Below are 14,546 nucleotides of genomic sequence, written 5' to 3' on the forward strand. Positions count from 1 at the left end.
GGCATGTAAACATGACATACAGCAGGGGTGTCCAAACTTTTTCCACAGAACTCCCGTCCAAAGGCAAAACCTGGTAACTCACTTCTAGCTGATTTTTGAGAAAACAAAGGAAACCAATCGATCTTGATGCCGTCTTACAAAGATCTGCAAAGTCATCAAACGTATAGATGTTTTCTTGAGCTTTAATTTTCTTGCCGATCGAGCCGTGGATTGAATCTGCTCTCATGAACGAGTGCCCTTTCTCCAGATATTTTATCACAATCTCGGGTGGGCCCCATTCTGCGTTTGCACATTGGACAAGAGCCGTGTACAGCGTCCAGTTTTTATTTTGACCTCCACAGTTATCTGCCCAAAAGAGTATGCAAGGGGAAGAATCAAGAACAATACATTTAATGAAGGTGCTTGCAACGTCCTGGGCCAATCTTCCAAATATCCCCTCGTGCCATAATATCACATAATCAGGTTGACCGTCGGCCCCCATTCGTGCAAATGTCTCATTAAAGACAATAAGGCGACTGACAAAGAAGCTCCGATTGGTCCCTTGAGATACTAGGTTTTTCTGTTGTATCTACGCGGTTATGTGGTAGTTGCTAGGTCCTGCCATGGGCGTAACAGCTTACTTACGGAACAAATTACAATATCGCATACACTAATGCAGGGGTCGGGAACCTTTTTGGCTGAGAGAGCCATGAAAGCCAAATATTTTAAAATGTATTTCCGTGAGAGCCTTATATTTTTTAACACTGAATACAACTAAATGCGTGCATTTTTATATAAAATCAACATTTTTAGATTATAATTAGTCTCTAATTATTTTTAATAACATTTTTATTTCTTGAACAGGTGCGGTAGGAAACGGATGGATGGATTAAAATGCATGAGAATATTTTATATTTTGAACGTTATTTTTAACATTGTGATTACCAGCGGAATTATTCATTCAAGCAATGTCAGCTAAGATTTATCTGAGAGCCAGATGCAGTCATCAAAAGGGCCACATCTGGCTCCAGAGCCATAGGTTCCCTACGCCTGCACTAATGTAAAGCATATCACCTAGGAACTCCAAAATTATTATCAGCTCAGTTTTGACCAAAATTGAGTTTCTGGGTTTTGCTTTTGTACGGGAGAGAAGCCTGCACACGAACAAATTTAAGCATGCAGGAGCCATTTTGATATTATTCATTTTAAAACCATAACTAAATATATGGATTTTTTTTTGTTTCATCCTTTGGGCTCCTGGTGAGCATAGAGGGTCTCAGTCACTAAAATGTTGAAAATAAGTCAAATTGTTATTATTATTTTTTATTTAATGCTTACAGTAAATCTCTATATCAACTTGAGGTTGATATAAAGTAAAACACAACTTTATTTTTTATAGTAAAACTGAAATACCGTATTTCCTTGAATTGCCGCCGGGGCGCTAATTAGTTTAAAACCTCTTATCACTCCTGCGCTTACCAAAGGCATGTGGTAAAAGTAAGCATGCGCTAATTATTTTAAAACCTCTTCTCACTCCTGCACTTGCCAAAGGTATGCAGTAAAAATTTGAGTGTGATGTAAGCTTGGGCCTTAAATCCTGCTGAATAGCTCTTAATATTCTTCCCTTTATGCGATTTCAAATTACTGGTGTTGAAATCAGCCTCCTCTATTTTAAAAATGAGGACAGGGGAAGTGTCACTTATGACGTCACGAGTTTGACCAGGCGGTAATACTAAGCATGCGCTAATTATTTTGGGAAGCGAGTTTGACCCGGCAGTAATTCCAGGCAGGCGCATACTATATGCCCTGCTGCAATTCAAGGAAATACGGTATACAGTATTTAGATCAATAGATAGATAGATAATACTTTATTGATTCATTCAGGAGAGTGCCTTTATTTAGCAATTAAAGCCCTCAAAGATCAATAATGCAGGACACCATTGATTTTAATGATTTAATATTTTTGAGTAATCACAGTGAAAAGTTAAATAAAATCCTACTAAATATATTTGAGATCCGAAAGGTTCCCCACAATAAAGTGATACATTTTTATTTTATTTTATTTTTTTTTACTTTTAACACTTAAATTTCAAGATCAACATTCGATATATCTGTCGATTTTAAGTTTGAACTATTATTTTGTTTGTTTTATGCTCTTTTGTCAAAACGTTGATGATTTTATATGGCAACCACACAACATATGCAATATTTTTTCCACATAAAACATTTTAAAGTGATAGTTTTTAAGTAATAATTCATTATAACATAGATTTTTTTAGTCCTTTTTTTGTGAGTAATGGAAAAAAAAAGAAAATAAAGACAAAAGGGGGGTAAAAACTGCCTGCATGGCGGTTTTGTGTCAACATTGCCACTTTTTCCTCATTAGATTTCACCTCATTCCACTTTTTTAAAATGTTTTATTTTTATTTTAGCAAAACTATCAATTTTTCAATTTTTGCAGAATGTGTGGCGGGCCGGTAAACGATTAGCTGTGGGCCGCAAATGGCCCCCGGGCCGCACTTTGGACACCCCTGACATACAATAAGTCCTGATCTGGTGAAGGCTCATTGGAGACAAGTAGTGTAGGCCAGCCTGGCACTCGCTCCATATTTCATCTCTTCGAACTGGGGCTGTCAATGTTAACGTGAAAGGAATCCGTTGTTGGTTTGACCCGCAGCGAGGGGGGAAAAAAGCAGCAGCGTTGCAGCTGATTTTGTGTTAAAAAGGAATAGAACAGGAATTGAGGATAAAAGATTTATGGTTTGGCTTTAAAGTCCTGACTCGTCGCTCTCTCCACAAGACCAAAGTTGTTTCCATACACTGCCACTTTGAGTTGAGTCATCAGCTGAGTTCGTCGCTCCGAGCAGCAGCATTGTTGCCAAGTTTGCATATCATAAGCAACTTTGGGATAGTTTGTTTCTTTTTTTAATGCTTGTGAAGTTTGTGATTTGGGTTTTGTTGGGCTTGTTTTTTAACATGCTGTTGCTTATTTGCACTTGCTTTTTTTGGCAAGGCAAGTTCATTCAGAGCACAATTCCTACACAAGGCACTTCAAAAGGCTGTACGGAAAAAATGTAAGGCAAAAAAAAAAAAAGATACTCAGAAAAAATAATCATGATTGAAATTAAAAACATTAAATGAATAAAACTATTAAGTAGGTCTTTATTGTCATTGCACAAGTACAACGAAACTTTGTTTTCAGCTTTCAGTCGTCATATGCACAACAAAATAAGTGTTTGCAGCCTGGATTTTAACATTGTCAATGTTGAAGCCTGACTCACTATTTAATAAAGAATATTTCTGACTTTGGGAACATAAAACTGAAACGCAAATATATATATATATATATGTATATATATATATATATATATATATATATATATATATATATATATATATATATATATATATATATATATATATATATATATATATATATATATATATATGGCTTCACAGTGGCAGAGGGGTTAGTGCGTCTGCCTCACAATACGAAGGTCCTGCAGTCTTGGGTTCAATCCCAGGCTCAGGATCTTTCTGTGTGGAGTTTGCATGTCATCCCCGTGAATGCGTGAGTTCCCTCCAGGTACTCCGGCTTCCTCCCACCTCCAAAGACATGCACCTGGGGATAGGTTGATTGGCAACACTAAATTAGCCCTAGTGTGTGAATGTGAGTGTGAATGTTGTCTGTCTATCTGTGTTGGCCCTGTGATGAGGTGGCAACTTGTCCAGGGTGTACCCTGCCTTCTGCCCGATTGTAGCTGAGATAGGCGCCAGCGCCCCCCGTAACCCCGGAAGGGAATAAGCGGTAGAAAAATGGATGGATGGATTTATATTTATATATATATATATATATATATATATATTCTAGGAGTGTAACGGTACGTGTATTTGTATTGAACCGTTTCGGTACGGGGGTTTCGGTTCTGTTCGGACATATTAAGTAAACAATGCACACCGAGGCACCATGAAATGATTTACGTGGACCCCGACTTGAACAAGTTGAAAAACTTATTGGGGTATTACCATTTAGTGGTCAATTGTACGGAATATGTACTGTACTGTGCAATCTACTAATAAAAGTTTCAATCAATTAAAAAACAACAACACACGGCATGCTAGCAACGATTGGGCTATGATAGACTGACCATACCTCCTCTTTTCACCGGATATGTCCTCTTTGCGGAGCTGTCCAGGTGGAGTTTCTTAAATGCCTCGAATATTCGACATTTTAAGTTAGGGTTGCGTGTATTTTTATTATCTATAGCAGGGGTGTCAAAAGTGTGACCCGGAGGCCATTTGCGGCCCACAGCTAATGTTTTAAAGGCCCACAGCACATTCTAAAATACTATTAAAATAAACAAAAACATTAACAAAAGTGAAATAAAAAATCTTAAAGGCTAAATGTAATTTAGAAAAAGTTTCAACGTTGACTAATAAAACAAAGCTGTTTTTTTTTCTTTCAAACTGTCATTGCTCAAAACATAATATTGAATCAAAATCAATATTAGTATGAATTATTGACCTATCCAAGTTTCTGATTACTTCACATCAAATATTCCACTAAGAAAAATATTTTGTGTGGAATATTTAGCAAATTTGTTATATAAATAATCAAAAAATTTACATTTTGTTGTTTTCTTACTGTACCGAAAATGAACCGAACCGTGACCTCTGAACCGAGGTACGTACCGAACCTAAATTTTTGAGTACCGTTACACCCCTAATATATATATATATATATATATATATATATATATATATATATATGTATATATATATATATATATATATATATATATATATATATATATATATATATATATATGTATGTATGTATGTATATATATTTATGTGTATACATGTGTGTGTGCATGTGTTTGTGTGTGTGTATTTTACCTCTGTTCTAAATGATATATTGTTAGTCCTTTGCCTGTATTTTTCTGCTTTATGTGTGTTTACAACCCTTTTTTTTAAACTGTGGTTGTTTTTAAAGGGCTTCATAAATACAATTGTTATGCTCCACCGACCCCCCTGCAAAACCAAAAAGGGACAAGCGGTAGGAAATGAATGGATGGATGGATGGATGGTATGATATGGCATTTTTCTTACACCACGGTCATAATGCTATGAAAGACAGTGAAAAGGGGTGTTAGTGTTTGCGCCGTGGTGCCATCTTTTGGACGAGTTTGGTCACCGCAGTGTTCAGAGCTTTCAATCGAAAGTAGACGTGCCGTTCCGTCTCCTAGCCGTCCGTAGCGTTTCTACTCATATGGATTCTTCATTCATCACTCCCAGCAACATTTTTAAGTTTTGCAATATGACGAAAACAATCCCTACCTAATAAACAGTCCCATGTGTGATGTCTGTAGGAGTGTTTTCATGCATATTTGTACATGCTGTCGTAATGTAATGAAGCCAGGGTCGTTAGGATTAGCTAATATGCTAACACATTTACGAGTGTCTGTGTTAGTATTATTAACTTACAATGGCATGTATTGTTCCAGTTTCACAAATTCCTCAGTCATTTCACCAAAACGTCATCGTTGAGTGATTGAGTCTGTTTAGCTGATTGGAGAGCTAGTTTGCGCAACTCGTGGGTTTGTGACGATGTCTTCTGTTTTGTTTGATCAGCCGTTTTACTGCTGTGTTACAAACACTGTTTGGAAACAAACTATGTAAACCAACATTTACAGAATTTTTCTGTGTAAACATTTCATTTCAAAACATAAATATCTGCCCTTATTGTCCGGTGCGGCTAATATATTTAAACATTTTTGTTTTTCTAAAACCTACTGGGCGTGGCTTATAGTCTGGTGCTCTATTGTCCAGAAAATACGGTAAACAGAGTCACATTTTCCCTTCCTCTTTTTACTGAACTCCAACCATTATTCAAGTTATCAAATGAGATTGTTACATGCACATATGTCTGTAACTAATGTTGTCCTAATACCAATATTTTGGTACCGGTACCAAAATGTATTTCGGTACTTTTCGGTACTTTTCGATACTTTTCTAAATAAGAAAATGGAATTATTTGTTTTATTTCAACAACAAATCTTACGGTACATTAAACATATGTTTATTATTGCAAGTTTGTCCTTAAATAAAATAGTGAACATACTAGACAACTTGTCTTTTAGTAGTAAGTAAACAAAGAAAGGCTCCTAATTAGTTATATGGAGTAACATAGTGTGTCATTTATCTATTTAACTTTTATTTTGTCTACATTAAAAAAGAACAAGCTGTAAAAAAAATGATTAATCTATTTGTTAATTAATATCTGCTTATTTTCCCTTTTAACACATTCTATCTACACTTCTGTTGAAATGTAATAATCACTTATTCTTCTGTTGTTTGATACTTTACATTAGTTTTAGATGATACCACACATTTAGGTATCGATACGATACCAAGTAGTTACAGCACGGTGTCCAAAGTGTGGCCCGGGGGCCATTTGCGGCCTGCAGCTGATGTTTTACCGGCCCGCAGCACATCATTCTAAAAATACTAAAATATATATTCTTTTTTAAACATTAAAAAGTCGAATAAAAGAGCAAATTGATGTAATGCAAGGAGAAAAAGTTGTATTGTTGACTCTAATAACACCATTTTTTTAATAATTTCTCAAGAAATAATAATGAATAAAAATCAATGTTGCTATAAATTATTGATTGATTTAAGGACAAAAATACAACAAATATAAAAACATTAAAAATGTCAAAATTAGAAAAAAAAATATTAATTATATACTAATACTAGTTATACTAATTATCCTATTGCTTGTTATTATAAATATACTAAACCAATTACAATATACATTATTTGAAGCTGTTATAGAGATTTAAGTGTTGAACGAAAAATAAAAAAAAAATAAAAAGTATGACCGTTTTATGAGTGGGGGACTTTTGGATCCCTAAGGATTTTAGTGGAATTTAATAACTGTGCTGAAAATAATAATAATTATAATAATAATAGTAATAATGAATTCAAATTAACTTTGCTATGAGTTATTGACCTATTTAGGGATCCAATTACTTCACATCAAATATTTCACTTTGAAAATCTTTTTTTCGGAAAAATATTGTATATTTTGTATTTTGCCTCAAAAATAGGATTTCGACAAAAAGCTCGTAAAATGTAATAAAAATAATTAAGTAGAATTAGAGATTAGTGTGTGAATGTGAGTGTGAATGTTGTCTGTCTATCTGTGTTGGCCCTGTGATGAGGTGGCGACTTGTCCAGGGTGTACCCCGCCTTCCGCCCGATTGTAGCTGAGATAGGCGCCAGCGCCCCCCGCGACCCCGAAAGGGAATAAGTGGTAGAAAATGGATGGATGGATAGAGATTCAAGGGTTTTATGAAAAAAATAATATGACTTATTTTGAAGCTTTTTTAAGAGTGAAACCCTTCTGGGTCCCTAGGGCCTAACTTGAGGGAGACCCCCCCCCCCCAAAAAAAAAAAATAAAGTATATTGTATTGGTTTTGAAAATGAAAAAATATCAAAATGGCCCCCGCAGTGGCCCTTAGTGGAAAAAGTTTGGACACCCCTGAGTTACAGGATCATACATTGATGATATTCCAAGTCCTCAGACGTTTTTCCTGATTTTATAAACATAATAGATATTTTAAAAAAGGAAAAATATGATTTTGTGACGATAAAAAATATCGATGTAATCATAGTTGTATTGACCAGATACGCTCCTGTACTTGGTATCATTACAGTGGAGTTAAGTGTAGATCCACCAATGGTGTTTGTTTACATTCAGTAATGATGCCGGTGAGCTACCTCCTACGGTGTTTAGTGAAGCATGTTGAGCTATTCCTCGTCCTGCAGTGATAATGGCACTTGTAAGAAACGTACTTTATTTGTCGCCATGGAGGCGAGGATTAGTGATTTAAAAGTAACTAAAACACTGCTGACTGCGGATGGACATTAGCACGTTAAAGCACCTCTTCCTGAGGGTGTTTCAGGGTTACAACTTCACCTTTATCTTTACTTTTTAAGCCAAAATGTGTCCGTTCTCCCTTTCTGTCTACACACTGTGTCTGCTTGTAAGTACTCTGTTACTTTGCGCCGCCGAACATGCTTCTCTGCTCGTAAAACCAGCAATGACACGACGTGACGACGACGCGTTGTCGTGCCTGTTAAAAAAAGGGGGGCTGGTACTTTTTAGAGACGTTATAGTACCGAATATGATTCATTAGTATTACGGTACTTTACTATTACTGGTATACCGCACCACCCTATCTGCAACATTATTATTTTGACCTGCACACTTCAAATAGGCGTTAAAATTCCGGCCTATTTCACCCTTCTCCAAGCAATTGTCTTCCTTTGATGTGCCAGGAGGAATAAGAACACCTGAAGAACGGTACTGCTCAGTGGCCCCGTGGTTGTGAGATCAGTAGGTTGTGAGTTCAAAACCCGGCCGAGTAATACCAAAGACTATAAAAATGAGACCCATTACCTCCCTGCTTGGCAGTCAGCATCAAGGGTTGGAATTGGGGTTTAAATCACCAAATTATTTCCGGGCGCGGCCACCGCTGCTGCTCACTGCTCCCCTCACCTCCCAGGGTGTGATCAAGGGTGATGGGTCAAATGCAGAGAATAATTTCGTCTAACCTCGTGTGTGTTTTTTTTTAACTTTAACTTTAACTTTAACTTTAACTTTATAGCTCGGTTGGTAGAGTGGCCTTGCCAGCGACTTGAGGGTTCCAGGTTCGAGCCCGGCTTCCGCCATCCTACCCACTGCTGTTGTGTCCTTGGGCAAGACACTTTACCCACCCACACTGGTTTAAATGTATCTTAAATATTGGGTTTCACTATGTAAATAATATAATTTACTTCCTTTTGACGCATCATGTTTCTTCCCACCGAACGACTCCGAGCTGGTGTTGAACACACACTTTGAATGTGTGTGTGTGCCTTTGTTTGCATTAAGACACAATGTGTGGGTGTGCAAGGGATAGATCTTGATGAAAGGGAGGTTTAGTGACCCGAGGGAGTAAAGAGTGTGATTGAGAAGTGAGAGAGTGTGGAGAAGTCCACACACAAGCAGTTCGCCGGATGATCGGCTTTACTAACAATCATCCTTCTCTCTGCAGGAAATGGGTCCCACCAGCATGCCCTCGGTGCCCCTCATGGTGGGCTGCGGGGTCTCCTGCACCGCCCTCCTCGTCCTGCTTCTTATCTACGCCGCCTTCTGGAGGTATTTGCGCTCGTCTTTTTTAACGACTCCGTGCGAGTGGGACTTGACGCCGCGTTGTGTCGGGCACTAAATACAACCTGCCGGAGGCGGGGACGCTCGGCGAGTTCCTGGCATTTTCTTGCTATCTCTGAGGATGGGGATAGGACTTTATTTTCATTTCACAAGTACAACGACACTTTGTTTTCAGCACAAACCGGTTCAAGATTAGACAAACAAACAGTGAACAGGGTTACAGAAAAGGAACGCTGATGGGTCGCCACAAGGCGCCCCGTAAAAGATGGAGAAAAGGTAAAATTCTAGGAGCCCAGTCTGGAGTGAGAAAAAACTTCCGTGCCACACATAAACATGTTACATTTAATCACGACAACTCGTTGTTTCGGTTTGTGTGTGGGAGTGTATATGCCCATTGTCTTAGGTGTGTTGATGTAGTGTCCATAGGCCTGGGGCTGTTCCGCATGCAAGCAAAATTTCGACGTCTAGGTGTTGTTGAGGAGGTAGAGAGTGAGGTCTAAAAGTCTCCATCATTAAGGTGTATTCGGGTTATGTTTTCAGAACAGCCTGCTCCTGTTGTTGCAGCTTCGAGGCCATTCTAGGGAGTCAAATCGTAGAACAGACAAGCCATTACAATGGCTTGTCTGTTCTATTTGTCCATGCTGGCTCTCATATCCAATTTTGCCCTTTCAATAAACTTTTCCATGATGTGAACCATCTTGTGATTCAGTTCAGAAATCGCCCCAGACTGTGATCCCACAGGTCGACCCAATCCTTCCATTGCAACCAACAGCCTTTTGGGCTCCTTGAGTGGCTGCCATCTTCTTACGTATTTGACGATACACCAGAGCAAAGCCCAGCCCCGCGATCACGGTAGATGTCTTCCACGTCCTCAATGGAAAGGACTGAAAGGCACATGATTCTCCATTTATCCCAGGAGTCTTCACGTACCTTGCAGCAATGGTTCCATCGGGGCAGCCAGGCTCCCCAGAACTTATTTGCCTCATCGAAAATTTCTGGTCAAATGAGTCGAGAGTCCAGCTGATCAATTCCATGTCTGAGGTTTAGATTTGGAGGACAGCGCAAAGAAACAGGCTTCAAAAAAGTGTAGACAAGACAAAACAAAGAGAGCAAGCACCAGAGGCAAGACAGAAAAGGCAAAGTTTCTCCACAGTTTGTCAAACCTTTCATTATCAACGCAGGTGGGGCAGACAAACTCCCCTAATGGTAGCGTTACTTTTCAGTATGGGCCCGCCACACATTCGAAAAATTAAAAACATCCCTGGTCAGAACAGTACACCAAAAAAAAAAAGTGAATACGCAATTTTGCCACAAAATTTTTTTGAGTGCAAAATGCACAAGCTGCTAAAATGCACCTGGCGAATTTGAATGCTAATGTCAGCATGCTAGCAGTTACAATGTGGCTCCTCTCTGAGCTGCCACCTTATCGTGGTAGAGGAGTTTGCGTGTCCCAATGATCCTAGGAGCTATGTTGTCCGGGGGATTTATGCCCCTTGTAGGGTCTCCCAAGGCAAACAGGTTCTCGGTGAGGGATCAGACAAAGAGCAGCTCGACGACCTCTATGAAGAAGAAAGATCATGGACCCAGATTTCCATCGCCCGGACGCGGGTCACCGGGGCCCCCCTCTGGAGCCAGGCCCGGAGGTGGGGCACGATGGCGAGCACCTGGTGACCGGGCCTGTTCCCATGGGGCCAGCTCAAAGAGGCAACGTGGATCACCCTTGCAATGGGCTCACCACCTATAGCAGGGGCCATAGAGGTCGGGTGCGATGTGAGCTGGGCGGGAGCCGAAGGTAGGGCACTTAGCGGTCCGATCCGCAGCTACAGAAGCTAGCTCTTGGAACGTGGAAAGTCACCTCACTGGGGGGGTAGGAGCCTGAGCTAGTGCGCGAAGTGGAGAAGTTCCGGCTGAATATAGTCGGACTCACTTCGACGCACAGCAAAGGCTCTGGAACCACTTCTCTCGAGAGGGGCTGGACTCTCTTCCACTCTGGCGTTGCCGGCAGTGGGAAGCGACGGGCTGGGGTGGCAATTCTTGTTGCCCCCCGGCTCAAAGCCTGCACGTTGGAGTTCAACCCAGTGGACGAAAGGGTATAACCTCCCTCCACCTTCGGGTGGAGGGACGGGTCTTGACTGTTGTTTGTGCTTACGCACCAAACAGCAGTTCAGAGTACCCACCCTTTTTGGGTACACTCGAGGGTGTACTCGAGAGTGCTCACCCGGGTGATTCCCTTGTCCTACTGGGGGACTTCAACGCTCATGTTGGCAACAACAGTGAAACCTGGAGAGGCGTGATTGGGAAGAATGGCCGCCCGGATCTGAACCCGAGTGGTGTTTTGTTATTGGACTTTTGTGCTCGTCACAGTTTGTCCATAACATACACCATGTTCAAACATAAGGGTGTCCATATGTGCACTTGGCTCCAGGACACCCTAGGCCGCAGTTCCATGATCGACTTTGTAGTTGTGTCATCGGATTTGCGGCCTCATGTTTTGGACACTCGGGTGAAGAGAGGGGCGAAGCCTTCTACCGATCACCGAGTTGGCTGCGATGGGGGAGGATGCCGGACAGACCTGGCAGGCCCAAACGCATTGTGAGTGTCTGCTGGGAACGTCTGGCAGAGTCTCCTGTCAGAGAAAGTTTCAATTCCCACCTCCGGAAGAACTTTGAACATTTCACGAGGGAGGTGCTGGACATTGAGTCCGAGTGGACCATGTTCCGAACCTCTATTGTCTAGGCGGCTGAATGGAGCTGTGGCAGCAAGGTAGTTGGTGCCTGTCGGGGCGGTAAACCTAAAACCCGTTGGTGGACAACAGCGGTGAGGGATGCCGTCAAGCTGAAGAAGGAGTCCTATCGGATCCTTTTGGCTCATAGAACTCCAGAGGCAGTGGACAGGTAACGACAGGCCAAGCGGTGTGTAGCTTCAGCGATCGCGGAGGCAAAAACTCGGACATGGAAGGAGTTCAGGGAAGCCATGGAAAACAACTTCCGGACGGCTTCGAAGCGATTCTGGACCACCATCCGCTGCCTCAGGAAGGGGAAGCAGTGCACTATCAACACCGTGTATGGTGCGTTTGATGTTCTGCTGACCTCAACTGCGGATGTTGTGGATAGGTGGAAGAAATACTTCAAAGACCTCCTCAATCCCACCAACACGTCTTCCTATGAGGAAGCGGTGCCTGAGGAATCAGTGCTGGACTCTCCTATTTCTGGGGCTGAGGTCGCTGAGGTAGTTAAAAAGCTCCTCGGTGGCAAGGCCCCAGGGGTGGATGGGACCCGCCCGGAGTTCCTTAAGGCTCTGGATGCTGTGGGGCTGTCTTGGTTGACAAGACTCTGCAGCATCGCGTGGACAACGGGGGCGGTACCTCTGGATTGGCAGACCGGGGTGGTGGTTCCTCTCTTTAAGAAGGGGGACCGAAGGGTGTGTTCCAACTATCGTGGGATCACACTCCTCAGCCTTCCCGGTAAGGTTTATTCAGGTGTACTGGAGAGGAGGCTACGCCGGATAGTCGGACCTCGGATTCAGGAGGAACAGTGTAGTTTTCGTCCTGGTCGTGGAACTGTGGACCAGCTCTATACTCTCGGCAGGGTTCTTGAGGGTGCATGGGAGTTTGCCCAACCAGTCTACAGGTGCTTTGTGGACTTGGAGAAGGCATTCGACCGTGTCCCTCGGGAATTCCTGTGGGGAGTGCTCAGCGAGTATGGGGTATCGGACTGTCTTATTGTGGCGGTCCGCTCCCTGTATGATCAGTGCCAGAGCTTGGTCCGCATTGCCGGCAGTAAGTCGAACACATTTCCAGTGAGTATTGGACTCCGCCAAGGCTGCCCTTTGTCACCCATTCTGTTCATAACTTTTATGGACAGAATTTCTAGGCACAGTCAAGGCGTTGAGGGGTTCCAGTTTGGTGGCCGCGGGATTAAGTCTCTGCTTTTTGCAGACGATGTGGTCCTGATGGTTTCATCTGGCTAGGATCTTCAGCTCTCACTGGATCGGTTCGCAGCCGAGTGTGAAGCAACCGGGATGAGAGTTAGCACCTTCAAGTCCGAGTCCATGGTTCTCGCCCGGAAAAGGGTGGAATGCCCTCTCCGGGTTGGGGAGGAGACCCTGCCCCAAGTGGAGGAGTTCAAGTACCTAGGAGTCTTGTTCACGAATGAGGGAGGAGTGGATCATGAGATCAACAGGCGGATCGGTGCGGCGTCTTCAGTAATGCGGATGTTGTACCGATCCGTTGTGGTGAAGAAGGAGCTGAGCTGGAAGGCAAAGCTCTCAATTTACCAGTCGATCTACGTTCCCATCCTCACCTATGGTCATGAGCTTTGGGTCATAACCGAAAGGATAAGATCACGGGTACAAGCGGCCGAAATGAGTTTCCTCCGCCTCCCTTAGAGATAGGGTGAGAAGCTCTGCCATCCGGGAGGGACTCAAAGTAAAGCCACTGCTCCTCCACATGGAGAGGGGCCAGATGAGGTGGCTCGGGCATCTGGTCAGGATTCCACCCAAACGCCTCCCTAGGGCACGTCCAACCGGTAGTAGGCCACGGGGAAGACCCAGGACACGTTGGGAAGTCTATGTCTCTCGGCTGGCCTGGGAACGCTTCGGGATCCCCCGGGAAGAGCTCGATGAAGTGGCTGGGGGGAGGGAAGTCTGGGCTTCCCTGCTTAGGCTGCTGCCCCCGCGACCCGACCTCGGATAAGCGGAAGAAAATGGATGGATGGATGGGATGCTAACAGTTAGCATCAAATGACTCTAAGATGCTCAGTTGTAAAGTTGGCCACGACAGTTAGCATGTTTATGCTAACATTAACATGCTAACGTTAAGCATGTGTCAAGTACCGAGTTGAATAACTCTAAGAGGTTCGGATGTACTGTTGGCTAAAATGGTTGGCGTGCTGGAATGCTAATGTTAGCATGCTAACAGTTTGCATGTGTCTTGTGACTTGAACGCTATTTGGCTGCAAAATTGTCCAAATAAGTTTGCATGTGTCTGGTACCAAATTGTGGGTCTGAGACTACAAAATTGACTAAAATATTTAGCATGCTGATGCTAGCATGGTAGAATGCTAATGGTTAGCGTGTGTAAAGTACCATGATAAATGACTCTAAGATGCTAGGCTGCAAATTTGGTGACGACAGTTAGCATGTTCGCGCCAACATTTACATGCTAACGTTGAGCATGTCAAATACCAAGTTAAATAACTCTTAAGATGTTCAGATGTACTGTTGGCTAAAATGGTTAGCGTGCTGAAATGCTAATGTTAGCATGCTAACAGTTTGCATGTGTCCTTCGACTCGAACGCTATTTGGCTGCAAAATTGTCCAAATAAGTTTGCATGTGTCTGGTAC

The 14,546-nt window shown here is 42.3% G+C and overlaps 1 protein-coding gene across 18 annotated transcripts in view; it reads left to right on the top strand.

Annotated features, from left to right (window-relative positions):
- The window catches only part of adgrb2 (adhesion G protein-coupled receptor B2), a 1,085,043-nt gene that overhangs the window by 882,592 nt on the left and 187,905 nt on the right, over positions 1 to 14,546 (top strand). For all 18 annotated transcript variants that reach the window (XM_061882474.1, XM_061882487.1, XM_061882489.1 and 15 more), the window contains one exon: positions 9,088 to 9,191. In XM_061882474.1, the coding sequence (XP_061738458.1) occupies positions 9,088 to 9,191 (104 nt within the window). The remainder of the gene's footprint in view (positions 1 to 9,087; positions 9,192 to 14,546) is intronic.

Source organism: Nerophis ophidion, linkage group LG21, assembly GCF_033978795.1.
Source record: "Nerophis ophidion isolate RoL-2023_Sa linkage group LG21, RoL_Noph_v1.0, whole genome shotgun sequence".
NCBI lineage: Eukaryota > Metazoa > Chordata > Actinopteri > Syngnathiformes > Syngnathidae > Nerophis > Nerophis ophidion.